The sequence below is a fragment of the Pristiophorus japonicus genome, chromosome 1, assembly GCF_044704955.1.
Source record: "Pristiophorus japonicus isolate sPriJap1 chromosome 1, sPriJap1.hap1, whole genome shotgun sequence".
Taxonomy (NCBI): domain Eukaryota; kingdom Metazoa; phylum Chordata; class Chondrichthyes; family Pristiophoridae; genus Pristiophorus; species Pristiophorus japonicus.
Window position 1 is genome coordinate 345,000,233 of NC_091977.1, and position 14,802 is coordinate 345,015,034.

At 44.2% G+C, this 14,802-nt stretch overlaps 1 protein-coding gene across 10 annotated transcripts in view; it reads right to left on the bottom strand.

Annotated features, from left to right (window-relative positions):
- Nucleotides 1-14,802, bottom strand: part of LOC139273318 (F-box/LRR-repeat protein 2) — a 334,467-nt gene that overhangs the window by 298,624 nt on the left and 21,041 nt on the right. For 9 of the 10 annotated variants that reach the window (XR_011595063.1, XR_011595064.1, XR_011595065.1 and 6 more), the window contains exon 2: nt 7,764-7,825. Coding sequence is in view for 2 of the 10 variants with exons in the window: in XM_070890121.1 (XP_070746222.1) it covers nt 7,764-7,825 (62 nt within the window). In the remaining 8 variants the exon portion in view is untranslated. Of the gene's footprint in view, nt 1-7,763; nt 7,826-14,802 lie in introns of those variants that run through there. The other variant, XR_011595068.1, reaches the window with a different exon arrangement.

A 14,802-nucleotide genomic window follows, 5' to 3' on the forward strand; every position in this document is an offset into this window, starting at 1 on the left:
CTAGCGAGAAGGAACTGAAGGAAATCCTTATTAGTCAGGAAATTGTGTTAGGGAAATTGATGGGATTGAAGGCTGATAAATCCCTGGGGTCTGATAGTCTGCATCCCAGAGTATATTCAATACAACATGCTTAAAAAAAAAAAACAGGTTAACACTTTCACAAACTGACTTTGGTTTGAATTGTATTCCAGAAAGCATTTATACTTTTGAGCCAAGAAAATGCAATATTTAATTGTGAATTAATAATTATTTTATAGAAGTGAAAAATAATCGATTTCCCAACTCAAATCGGTAAATGTACCACATGATGAGGTACTGATCTACACCAAAAAGGAAAGTCCCAGACTTCTTCCCCAATCTCTGCTGAGCCATCTGCTGTCAGCAAGGATAGCATCAGGAGCACTACATTTGGTCTCAATATCCCAGCCTGAAAATGTGATCATGCAAAGGAGTCCAGCACTTCCTGTCCACTGCACAGTTACGTGCCTTACCCTGGCAAAATTGCCAGTTACCTGTGCCAGTATCAGCGCAGCTAGGGTACCTGCTTTGAATGGAATTGGGTGGGGGTGGAAATGGCAACGTTGGACAGTCAGTAACTCAAAAATAGTAAAAATAAAGAGCCCCTTCCAGGAAAGCCAGTTTCCTTTCAGGAACTTCGCAATTAGCTGCTGTAAGGAAACCAGCCTCAATAAGTAATGAGTTCTACTTTCACCTTCCAGAAATTACTGTATGTCTGTTTCATGTAGGTTTACAGTACACTGGGGGGGAACCAGATGTGGGATTGGTAGGATTTCCATTCATCATCGGTCCTGCCTCCATCTGTGACAATGGGGGCAGTTGCAGGAACCTACCCACTCCCACCAGGACACCCAGCTCTTCTCTAAAAGAGGCAGAGACCCAATGTAAATGGGTCCAAAAAAAACACATTCACCCACTGGTTTTGACATCAGATTTACACGTTTTATGGGACGGGAAAGAGGAGGAGGAAGTACCACCAGCCATGGTTCCTACTCCTGATGCTACCCAATGACTCCTGCAAGAGCATGCACATTTCTGGACCTTGGTTGAGAATATTAGGCTTGGATGATGCACCTAATTAAACAAACATTCTGCCAGTGCTCACAGTCAGGATTTAAACATGAAGAACTCGACCTAGATACTGAAGTACTGCTACCTTAAATGGTAACATAACTGGCATTTGTTGCTGTATTCAGGAGAAGAAAAAAAACTGAATATCAGGAAAATATCAGCATTTCACAAGAAAAGAAAAATTCAAATGTAACTTCACAAGATAATTTAACCCCATTGTATGAGTGTTGTAGGAGGTAGGCATCTTTAGAACATACCAGAATACTAGGCATTAGGCACCTGCTAGATATATCTAAACGCATATAAGTTTAAAGTGGACACACACATAAAATGGCTGCCCAGGCATGATGGGAAATCAGGTAGTCAAGCTGTGAACTGTTGAACGTTCAATGACCAAGCAATAACCCTGTGAAGCCCACTGTAGGAATGCCTGGGATGCGGGAAGACAGAGATAAGAAGGAAACCATCTCCTGTGAACAAGGTCATAAACCAATTAATTCCCCAGGAAGAAAGATAAGAGGGAAACCATCTCCTGTAAACAAGGTTATAAACCAATTATTTCTCCCAGATGAAAGAACTAGGGAGAGAACCTATAAAGTCATCGATCAGCCCAAGCTGACAATAATCGAACATATGGTTACCGGGATAATAGGGGAATTCTATTGGGTTAAAAGAACCTATATGTAATCTATAATCGTTGTGATTGGCTTGTGTCCAGCCGTGATGGGCTGTGTAGCTGTAGTAAGCTGTTTTGTAACTGTTGTGAAACATATAAAGGTGCATGTAACCCTTTGTTCTGTGGAGAGAAACCTGGATACGGTCCTGACTTTTTCCTCCCCGCTGAGCGTAATAAAAGCTGCATCAGCATTGGAACCGACTCTGAGTGTTGAGTGATTCTTCTAAGAAAACACTAACGCTAACAATGACGTAGTCGACGGGATTTCCCGGAGTCGCTGGACGCCCTTGGAAAAAACCCGGGTGAGTAAAAAAAAAAAACAATTTTTAAGTATAAAGGGTGCGGAAGGTGGAAGCTGGTTGATCGACATGAGGAGACGGTCTAATATCTCAAACGCCTAGCCAGAGCCTGAATCAAGAGGACTTTTTTCCCACGTGACGGCCAGGAACCAAGTAGGCGTAGGGAACACATTTAGACCGTGGGATCGTGATACCGAGAGACATCTTCCGGACCCAGTAGTGTAATTTGAAATACCCCGGGGTAGAACCAAGCGGTGTACAGCGGCTAACGGAATCCAAACCTGTGAACAGGGTCGGACCAACGGGCTGAGCGGTGGTAGGTAGTCGTTAAGGATACGTAGAGCACTGCGGGAATTGCTTAAACGTGTTTTTAAGAATTGTATAAGTTTGTGTAACAGCAGAACTTGTGACCTGACAGTAGCCAAGAGACAGTTTACTACAAGTCGCGCTAGAAAGAAAGCGGACCTCAGAGTAGATTCCTAACGGTACTAGTCCTACCCAGGAATGGCCATGAAAACAAGTAAACTCGAGTGGGGACCAGAAGGGTCGCTTACCCGCCACCTGGCGGAAAAACAAAAGAAGCTAATTGAAAAAATGATTAAAGCAGAGTGGAATCCTCAGGAACTAGTTATGTGAGGAATTATTTAGATAAAACTACGAATTTCCTGAAAGGTCATGGATCCAAAAATAGAGCCGGCCAAAACAAGAAGAGAGACTGTTGTAAATGTATGATCGTTGAGTGAGAAGTGTCTGTGTGATTTTTGACTGCAGAATGAATTTTTTTATGTTTTCATGTTCCGAAAGCCTGGTTGGAAGAGGAATGCAAGTGTCTGTTTATTTTAGAAACAGAGTGAAAGTCTTTTTTTAACCCTTTGTAATGTTGTCCTGTATGTGGGAAGTTTTAAGACATTTAAGTTAGAAACGCAGGTGTGGATTTATTCGGATGATAAGTTACGGAGCTAGGAAAATAAACAAATAAAGAATAGGTTTGTTGAGCAAAATATTTATTTGACATGCTCACTTACTTGCCGAAAGAAAACATGCAATGATTGATTGGGTTGAAAGACATAAATTTAGTCTCGGAATGAGATAAAGAATGCTTTAAAAAAAAGAGCTTCTAAAAAAAAAAGTTTTAAATAAAGATTGAAATTACAAAGTTTGAATTGGGATTTTGAGATATTCAGAGAAGGCACAGGAAATACTGAGGTGGATTTAAAAAAAAAAGAAAAAGATTAAATTAAATCTGATCAGGTCAAACTCCTGGGCAAGTGGCGAGCTATCTGCGAAGGTGTAAAAGGAACTTTTGGAAAATGTTAAAAAACAGCAAGCTTTAGTAACGACTTTGAAACTGGAGCATTTTGAGATAACGAAAGGCAGCACTCAAACTCTCAAAGCTGGACTCCATTCCAGTTATGGAGAAAAAGAAAAAGATAAAGACGCCACTTTGAAAGTAAACAAATGATTTTAAATTAACAACTTTATGGAGTTACGAACCCTCCGTGTAAAATACAAAACCTAATTTGAAGAAAGGAAAAAAAAGATGTAATGGACTAAATGGAAAAAGACATAACTTACTAAATACTAGTTGATGTTTGCTGTGAAAAAGATATTGGTTTAATTAGAAGAAAAAAAAATTGGAATAAGTAAAAAACACTCTACATGGATTCGAATTTTCAATTATGAAAAAGTTTCAATGCAGTTTGAAAAGATTTCCAAAATGGACAGTGTTTATCAAAAATGTCCCGAACAGTCTAAACAAGCAGGAGGGTTTTGAAGATAACAGGAGAAAGAGAGAAAAAAAACAGAATTGAATTTCAGTAAACAAAATTGCTATTGTATGTGTGGTCTTGTTTTAAAACAATTTAAAAAAAAATTATTTGGCAAGTACTTGAATTAGAAGTTAAGAAAACATTGGAGTTTACTCTAATGATTTATGCTGTTTTTAACGGATTCCTAATTTCGAAGCCAGTTTTGAAGGCACAAAGACTTTTTTTTTCAGATGATTACGTGAAGTCACGTAATGACATCAGGTCTTCTTACAAACCTGGAAAGGAGTTAACCCTTTCCATTGACAGCCGTTTTATACTGAACATTATTAATTTGGATTTCTTAATAGGAAAAAAAAGACTCACCTAACAGAGGAAACAAAAATAAAAACAGAACTAGCTTATGTAATAATACTTGCCTGATACAATAAAGAAATAGATATTCAATAAAACAAATTGAAGAGTTAAAAGCTAAGATAAACAGGCTGGAAGAGATAATGGGACTAGACGGATAGTGCAGTGCGCAGCCATAGCACCATCACCTCTGGCAATAGAGCCAATGTACCCCACGGTGGGTAGATGTAGTCCACAAACCCAACCTAACGGTAAAGCAGACAGCGATGTTTGGAGGAATATCTTTGGCCTTGGTCATAGGAGTTTGGGTAATATTTAAGTGGGTAAAGACACGGGCGCACGCCCTACAGATTCAGCTCGAAATGGTTCGATTATAACCTTGTGCTTCTGATTTTGCAGGGTGACAGGGACACTCGTAGAGCAAAAAACTTAACCCCTGGTGACGACCAGGCTGTCTGTTTAAAATTACAGATAATATTTACCGGAATGGGAATACGAAAGGCGCTACTCGTAATATGGATAGCCCTGCGACATGCACGTACCCTGGGCAACACCGACGGACAGCAGAGCACGCTGGAAATAAACAACTACCTGAACTATGGAGTCTTGTTTAATTTAACGGACGGAATGTGCATCCCAGCAGCCAAGGACTGGAGCAAGGACAGGACTTATTTTAATGCATGGTTACAAGTGAATCCTAATAAGAATCCTAATAAGAATAAGAGTATGTGTACAGTGCTCCACGGGTATAAGGAGCAGATGCATTAAACGGAGGGATGTCAAAGGGCCTGATGAATGTACTTTCGGCATAATTTGCGCGCCTCCGGGACAATCCCAGCAATCAGTCATCCGCAAGAAGGGAATGGGGCTGTGTGGGTATTACGAGGAGGCGGGGGCGGCTGCAATATCATTGTATGTATGTTTCTCACCCCCTCCGACACCGCGCCCCATAAGAATCACTACATTGCCCGAGGAACTGCCTTGCCCCATAACTACGAAGGGACCAGAGAATGGGATTGTAATGTACAGCGAGGGGGAACTGTTGTATGATAATGTTAAACATGAAATTGTGCCTGTTCTGATCAATATTTCAGGCATCCAGATGCCGGAATACTGTACAGAACAGTCAAGGAAGATGTACAATGTATTAAGTAAAGTTGTAATGCAGCAGGCTGCCGATGCAATGGGTGCCAGTAGGTTCCGGGGACAGGGGTTAGCCCCCAGGATGAAGAGGGAAATAGTTAATGATGTTGCTACCGTTTTCAATACAGGGACCTCCGTAGTGAACTCGATAGACATACAAGGATTAAATGAGAGGGTGGAACAGCTTAGAGGGGTGATGAAGGGGTTATTGGAGAGGGTGGAGCAAAACCAGGAAGACCAAGCCAACCTAGGAAAGGAGGGTGCCAAAAATCCAGCTGGATGGCATCTCAGTCCTGGAAGCTCACGCCAGAACCATCAATCACCTCATTGATAGAGAACAGGAAGATTTAGCTCAGTTGGCTAACCAAAGGGGGACACTGGATAATTGTACTCTGAAGGGACTGACCAGAGTATACCCAGCAATTCCAGATTGCCAGATGGGTAGGACTACCGGGATAGGGATAGTCCTGATGATCCCTATAGCCACGCCGGACTCAGGGCCGTTCCCCCTATACCAACGAGAGAATATCGGAATAATCCGGGAAAATGTCTCCATACGCTACTACCTGACCACCACCTCTGCCGTTCGTCGAAACAACATACTTACCGGGATTTCCCTAGCAGATTGCAAGCAAAAGGGGGAAATCACAGTATGCCCTCACCCGGTGGGCAGAGGGGAGCGAGACGAGTGCGGATTTAACCGAACCGACGGGTGTGTACTAGAAATAGTGCCTGCACACATGCACTTCGCGAGGGCAGGCTACGGAGGGAAGGGAAGATACTGCGTCTCTACGACTGAGCGTTCATTCCAGTAAAATGACCTGCAGTGCCCTATACCACAGCCAAACTTTTGCTTTACACCACTACGACCTGTCGCGATCGGGCAAGCGCATATCACCCAGGTTAGGCGCCGGAAGTCCGAAGTTATTGAGGTAACCGATCAGCTCCATGATCATTTACAGGCTTATGATGAACCAGATCAGGTCCTTATCCCACATCTAACCGAAGTATTACGAGAGTTGAGGCTCAGAGTGGGTCAATCTGTAAAACTATATCACCAACTGCAAACTAAAATCAAAGTACTGGAAGAAGATACCGAGGTAGACTTACAAAGTCAGAGTTGGTGGAGAAAGGTCTGGGACTGGGGAATAAATGTGAACATCCACCCATGGATTCGAATAATTTCACATATACTGGTCGGGATACAATTGATCTTAGCAATAACATGGGGCGTAATGGCCTGCCAGGCATGCAGACACCACGCACAACGAAGACGGACAAATCACCGTTCCCCGGATACTAAACAAGCCTGTTTTATAAGGGGGCAGGAGGATTTGGCCTTTGTCAATTCGATTTAAGCAACCGGGACTCCTGAAACCGCGTGACTGGCCAGCACGTTGAGGCAGGGAGTACCGGGCCGTGCACAAAATCTAATAAAGGTCGAATGGTCGGTTAAAAGGGGACTAGGACTAGTCCCTTTACCGAAAGGGGGAGTTGTTGTAGGAGGTAGGCACCTTTAGAACATACCAGAATACTAGGCATTAGGCACCTGCTAGATATATCTAAACGCATATAAGTTTAAAGTGGACACACACATAAAATGGCTGCCCAGGCATGATGGGAAATCAGGTAGTCAAGCTGTGAACTGTTGAACGTTCAATGACCAAGCAATAACCCTGTGAGGCCCACTGTAGGAATGCCTGGGATGCGGGAAGACAGAGATAAGAAGGAAACCATCTCCTGTGAACAAGGTCATAAACCAATTAATTCCCCAGGAAGAAAGATAAGAGGGAAACCATCTCCTGTAAACAAGGTTATAAACCAATTATTTCTCCCAGATGAAAGAACTAGGGGGAGAGAACCTATAAAGTCATCGATCAGCCCAAGCTGACAATAACCGAACATATGGTTACCGGGATAATAGGGGAATTCTATTGTGTTAAAAGAACCTATATGTAATCTATAATCGTTGTGATTGGCTTGTGTCCAGCCGTGATGGGCTGTGTAGCTGTAGTAAACTGTTTTGTAACTGTTGTGAAACATATAAAGGTGCATGTAACCCTTTGTTCTGTGGAGAGAAACCTGGATACGGTCCTGAGTTTTTCCTCCCCGCTGAGCGTAATAAAAGCTGCATCAGCATTGGAACCGACTCTGAGTGTTGAGTGATTCTTCTAAGAAAACACTAACGCTAACAATGAGCTTCCACATAAAAACAGAGTCAAGCGATAAATCCCATTGTATATTCAAGAACCAACACATTTTCCAATGGCAAATACTTGAAGCTTGTATTTTAAACATCTCAAATAAATAAACCCACACAAAAATAAATCTCTGTGCAACACAGAGCAGAATTAGGCACAGATGCAATTTTTGTTTATGCACTAAATTGTGTATATAAATAGAAGGAAATGTCTTCAAAAGAATGCACACTCTTACCTCAACAGAAGTTCTTTGGGTAGCTTTTTATTTATGAGGGATTCATCATTGCTTGAGAAAACCTAAGCCAATCAAAATACACAATCAGAAAGCCAATATTTAACATTATAGAATCATAGAAATTTACCAGCGCAGAAGGAGGCCATTTTGGCCCATCGTGTATGCGCCGGCCGACAAAGAGCTGCTCAGCCCTCGGTCAGCAGCCCTGAAGGTTACATATAAACCCATGAACAATGATGGAAATGTAAAGAGCACCCAGCCCAACCAATCCGCCCCATACAACTGCAACACCCCTTACACTGAAACATTTTACACTCCACCCGGAGCCATGTGATGATCTGGGAGAGGAAAAAACAAAATAAAAATCCAGCCGGGGAAATAAATCTGGGAAAATTCCTCTGACCCATCCAGGCAATCGAAACTAGTCCAGATCATCACCTGGCCATATCAGATTCCCTGCAGTACTTCCATTATATCTGCGTCGACCAACAAGAGGTTATCCAGTCTAATCCCAATTGCCAGCTCTAGGTCTGTAACCCTGCAGGTTACGGCACTTTAAGTGTCCATCCAACCATCTCTTAAAAGTGGTGAGGGTTTCTGCATCCACCATTCTTCCAGGCAGTGAGTTCCAGATCCCCACAACCCTCTGCATAAAGCCCCTCCTCAAATCCCCTCTAAACCTTCCACCAACCACCTTAAAGCTATGCCCCCTCATAATAGACCCCTCCACCAATGGAAATAGGCTCTTACTACCATTATGTCCAGGCCCCTCAATATTTTGTACACCTCAATGAGGTCTCCTTTCAACCTCCTCCGTTGGGCTGACAGGCCTGTAATTACTTGGCCTATTCCTTTCTCCCTTCTTAAACACGGGTACTACATTAGCAGTCCTCTAATCCTCCGGCACCTTGCCCAAATCCAAAGAGGACTGGAAAATGATGGTCAAGGCCAATGCTATTTCCTCCTTTACTTTGCTCATCAGCCTGGGATGCATTTCATCTGGGCCTGGGGACTTATCTACTTTCAAAGCCGCTAAACCCCTTAATACTTCCTCGCTCACTATATTTATTTCATCCAGAATATCGCACTCCTCCTCGATAGCAGTATCTGCATTGCCCCTTTCTTTTGTGAAAACAGATGCAAAGTACCCGTTAAGAACCTTATCAACATCTTCCACCTCCACACAAATAGGCCTTACCCTTTCACTCTGAATATATTTATCGAACATCTTAGGATTTTCCTTAATTTTACTAGCCAAAAATTTTTCATGCTCTCTTAACATTCCTAATATCCTTTTTAATTTTGCCTCTTAACTTTCTATATTCCTCTGAAGATTCTATAGTACTTAGCCGTTGGTATATGACACAAGGGTCCCTTTTTTTCTTTATCCTCCCTTGTAAGTCCCTGGACATCCAGGGGGCTCTAGAATTATTATTCCCAGCCTTTTTCTTTAAGGACACATGTTTGGCCTGAGCCTTCTGGATCTCCTTGAATGCCTCCCACTGTTCCAACACTGACTTACCCACAAGTAGCTGTTTCCAGTCCACTGTTGCCAAATCACTCCTTAACTTAGCAAAATTAGCTTTTTCCCCCCAATTCAGGACTTTTATTCCAGGCCTATCCTTATCCATAACCAACTTGAATCTGACTAAATTATGGTCACTGGCACCCAAGTGCTCTCTCACTAATACCCCTTCAACCTGCCCAGCTTCATTCTCCAAAACTAAATCCAAAACAGCCCCCTCTCGTGTTGGGCTCGTTACATACTGACTAAAAAAGTTCTCTTGAATGCATTTCAAGAATTCCGCACCCTCTCTACCCTTCATACTATATTTGTCCCAATCAATATTTGGATAATTAAAATCCCCTATTACTACCCGATGGTTTTTGGACTTCACAGCAATTTGCCTACATATTTGTTCCTCTATCTCCCTCCCACTGTTTGGGGGTCTATAATACAAGCCCAGCAGTGTGATCGCCTTTTTTATTTTTCAATTCGACCCATATGGTCTCATTTGATGATCCCTCTAACATATCATCCCTCCTCACCACTGTAATAGTTTCTTTAATCAATACTGCGACCTCCCCCCTTTACCTGCCTCTCTACCTTGTCTAAAAATCCTGTAACCAGGAATATTGATCACTTCTGCCCCCGAAACATTTACAGATACTGCCTCATCCAATGAGTGTTTCCAGGATTTTGTTTTTAAAAGTGCAAGATACCAATTGAGAAAAACTGGGGACACAAACAAAATACAAAGATTGACCTTATTCTTTGTATTCTTAAGAGTTTATAATTTAGTTTGGTTGGAAAGGAACTCCCCTGGATAATAAGAGGAAAAATGACCTGTGAGGACTCAGCAGCACCGGAGGAGGCATGAATACAGAGGAAAGCAGAGGACTGCAGGACCTGCGAGCAGTCGGCAGCAGCACCAGAGGAGGCAGATACAAATCCAGCAAATTCCAAAAGAACAAAATCAAGGGGTGACATCACAGGACAGCATGCAGGCAATTGGTGGGTGAGTATTAGCCTTTTATTCTAACTTAACTAGATAAACTAATTAATAAAACTATAAATAATCGTGTGAATAAAGACTATAGCTAAGAGAGCAAAAGAAGCGGTAGGAGATAAAAGTAGGCCCGACTTTGAAGACTGTTAGTCTTAAGTTTATTTCTGTAAGTTAATTAATACAGGTTGAGCGTCCGCAATCTGGAGTTCTAAAGTTCGGAATGTTCTGGAATTCGGGCCGATCCGGGGTTGTCCAGAAACCAGAAAATGTTCCGAAATCCGGACTCCCCCGTCTTGGCGGCCCGACTTCGCCCCGGCCCCCCCTTTACCTCAGCGGACCGACCTCGCCCCCTTACCTCAGCTGCCCGACCCCACCTACCGCGGCAAAGACGTTCCAAAATCTGGAAATACCCGGAATCCAGAAGAGCCTTGGTCCTGAGGTTTACGGATTTCGGACGCTCAACCTGTAGTCGAACAAATAGAGGCATGGCAGGGCACCTCAATCTCATGGAATGCACATCTTGTGCAATGAGGGAAATCAATGACATGTGCAGGATGTGTTGTCGCCTAGAGGAGCTCGAGCTCCAGGTTTCGGAGCTTAAGCAGCAGCTGGCGTTACTGCAGTGCATTCGTGAGGATGAGAGCTAAGTGGATAGCATGTTTCAGGAGGTGGTCACCCTGCAGCACAAGGGTGTGCAGGCAGAGAGGGAATGGGTGAGCGTCAGACAGAAAAGGAGGAACAGGCTGGTAGCGCAGGAGTCCCCCGACTGCATCTCGCTCTCCAATCAGTATTACTGGTGAGGGCATTGGTTCCTCTGGGGATTACCATAGCACCACGGATGGCTCAGCAGTACGGGGCGGGGGGGGGGGGGGGGGGGGGAAGAGGAGGTAGTTCAGGAGGGCAATAGTCACAGGGGATTCGATAATTACAGATGGGCATTTCTGCAGCAGCAGCCGTGATTCCAGGATAGTATGTTGTCACCTCCCTGGTGTCAGGGTCAAGGATGTCACTAAGCGACTGTAGAACATTCTGGGGGGGGGGGAGGAAAGAGTGAACAGCTAAAGGTAGTGGTCTATATCAGTACCAACGACATAGGTAGAAAATGTGATGAGATCCTACAGGCAGATTTTAGGGAGCTGGGAAAGAGATTAAAAAGCTGGACCTCAAAAAAATGTAGTCATCTCCAGATTACTCCCTGTGCCACGAGCTAGTGAGTATAGATATAGGAGGATAGAGATGAAATGCGTGGCTGAGAGATGGTGCAGTAGGGAGGGCTTCAGATTCCTGGGACATTGGGACCAGTTCTGGGGGGCTGGGATCTGTACAGTCCAGACGTTTTGCATCTCAACAGACCTGGAAACAATGTCCTTGCAAGCAGGTTTGCTAGTGCTGTTGGGGAGGGTTTAAACTAATTTGGCAGGGGGATGGGCACCAGGATGTAGCATTGGAAAGGAGAAACAAAGTGCACAAAGGTTGGGGAGAGACAACTAGCACTAGAGTAAAAAAAAAATAATAAGGTATTAGGTGGGGTCAGACTATGAATACAAGGTCTAAAACAGGTTTACAGTGCACGTGTGTAAATAAGGTTAGTGAGCTGCAGGTGCAAATAGCAGCATGGGAATATGATGTTGTGGCTTGCCTGCCGTGTTGGAGCTGAGTAGAGTGCTTGTTTTGGGGAATCTAGTATCGGGCATGCAGACGATGTGGCCCGTCAATCAGAGCTTTTCAAGCGTGGTCAATACTTTGATGCTAGGGATGTTGGCCTGATCCAGAACACTGACATTGGTGCTTCTATCCTGCCAATGGATTTGCAGCATCTTGCAGAGGCAACGTTGGTGGTACTTCTCCAGTGCCTCAAAAGTAGTAATCGCAGGATTGGGCCAGGGCTAGGGGCTGCGTGCTTCGGGCCCCTCCCACACAGTTCGGCACCTGGAGCTACTGCACTTGCGTGCCGACTGTAGCGCGCATGTGCAGAGGTCCCGGCACGGTTTTCAGCGCCGGGACCTGGCTCCGCCCCCCCCCCCCCCATAGCTCGTGCCGGCTGCGCCGAGTGCCACAGGACCTGTAAGTCGGTGGAGAATACCGAGGATTTTTTTTAAGCGCCGTTTTAGGCGTGAAAAACGGGCGCCCAGCTCGGAGGGGCGCCCGTTTTTTTTTCTTGTGGAAACTTGGGCCCATAGTGAAAGAGGTAGTGGTGATACTGGACAAGATAAAAATTGATGGAGGTACCGTACTAGAAAGGCTGTCTGTACTTAAAAGTTAATTCACCAGGACCAGATGGGATGCATCCTAGAACGCTGAGGGAAGAGGAGGAGGAAATCGCAGAGGTATTGGCCATCATTTTCCAATCCTCCTTAGATACAAGGGTGCTGTCAGAGGACTGGAGAATTGCAAATGTTACACCCTTGTTCAAAAAAGGGTGCAAGGATAAATCCAGCAACTATAGACCAGTCAGTTTAACCTCGGCAGTGGGGAAAGTTTTCAGCAATAAGCAGGACAAAGTTACTAGTCACTTGGACAAGCGTGGATTAGTTATGGAAAGCCAGCATGGATTTGTTAAAGGCAAAATTATGCTTAACTTGATCAAGTTTTTTGATGAGGTAACAGAGAGGGTTAATGAGGGCAATGTGGTTGGTGTGGTGTACATGGACTTCCAAAAGGAGTTTGGATAAAGTGCCACATAATAGGCTTGCCAGCAAAGTTGAAGCCCATGTAATAAAGGGGCAGTAGCAACATGGATACAAAATTAGTTAAGTGACAGGAAACAGTAGTGATGAACAGTTGTTTTTCAGACAGGAGGAAGGACTGGTGTTCCCCAGGGGTTGGCATTAGGATCACTGCTTTCCTTGATATATATTAATGACTTGGATGTACAGGGCACAAATTCAAGCTGGGGTTGTTCTCCTTAGAGCAGAGAAGGAGTGAGGAGATTTGATAGAGGTGTTCAAAATCATAAGGGGTCTAGACAGTAGATAGAGAAATTGTTCCCATTGGCGGAAGGGTCGAGAACCAGAGGACACAGATTTAAGGTGATTGGCAAAAGAACCAAAGGCAACACGAGGAAAAACTTCTTTTTTATGAAGCAAGTGGTTAGGATCTAGAATGCACTGCCTGAAAGGATGGTAGAAACAGACTCAATTGTGGCTTTCAAAAGGGAATTGGATAAGTACCTGAAGGACAAAAATTTGCAGGGCTACGGGGAAAAGGCAAGGGAATGGAACTAGCTGAAGTGCTCGAGAGCTGGCATGGATTAGACGGGCCAAATGGCCTCCTTCTGTGCTGTAACCATTCTATGATTGTATGATTCTAGGTCAGTGGAGTGCAGAGGCCGTCATTGTTTTATGTCAATGCACAAATTACATGATTTGAGCGAAATCCTGATCTCACTTAGGCATCGCATTCATTGGCATAATTCATTAAATACAAAATGACAAATCAAATTCCAAAAGAAGTCAATACAATATGTAGTAAAAATTGGACTAAAAATACAATATAACCACAGTTATTCATGACATATTTTGGAGCCACTGACTATAGTCATTAAGCAGACACACACTGTCTCTATTAGGGACCATAAGCCCATAAAGTAGCACCAAATCATTTATACCACAAGATCCCAAGTACAATTCTCAGGATGGGCTGAATTAGTTGATCTCAGCCAGGGGAGCAGCTGAGGGCAATAAAATTGGCTTTGATGTAAAAGACGACATGGCAAAATCAGCAACATAATTTCCACTAGTTGCACCATCATACGCAGTCCCACAAAATCAAGGAAGACTTGCTTCCACTCTAAGTTTTCAGGTGACTGTACAGTCCAATACAGGAATTACAGTCTCTGTCACAAGTAGGACAGGCAGTCGCTGAAGGAAAGGGTAGGTGGGGAGTCTGGTTTGCTGCACGCTCCTTCCATTGCCTGCGCTTGTTTTCTGCATGCTCTCGACGAGATGCAAGGCACTCAGCGACCTCCCAGTTGCTCTTCCTCCACTTAGGGCGGTCTTGGGCCAGAGATTCCCAGGTATCAGTGGGGATGTTGCATTTTATCAAGCAGACTTTGAGGGTGTCCTTGAAACATTTCCTCTGCCCACCTCGCTTGCTGTGTAGGAGTTCGGAATCGAGTACTTGCCTTTGGAGGCCTGTGTCGGGCATGTGGACAATGTGGCCTACCCAACGGAGCTGGTCGAGTGTGGTCAGTGCTTCAATGCTCAGGATGTTGGCCTGATCGAGAATACGGACCGTTGTGCGTCTATCCCCTCGGGATTTGCAGGATCTTGCGGAGACATCGTTGGTGGTATCTCTCCAGCGATTTGAGGCGGTCGCTGAATATAGTCCATGTCTGAGCCGTACAGGAGAGCAGGTATCACTACAGCCCTGTAGACCATAAGCTTGGTGCCAGATTTGAGGGCTTGATCCTCGAACACTCTCTTCCGAAGGCGACCGAAGGCTGGCGCACTGGAGGTGGTGCTGGACCTAGTCGTCGATGTCTGCCCTTGCTGATAGTAGGCTCCTGAGGTATAGAAAGTGGTCCACGT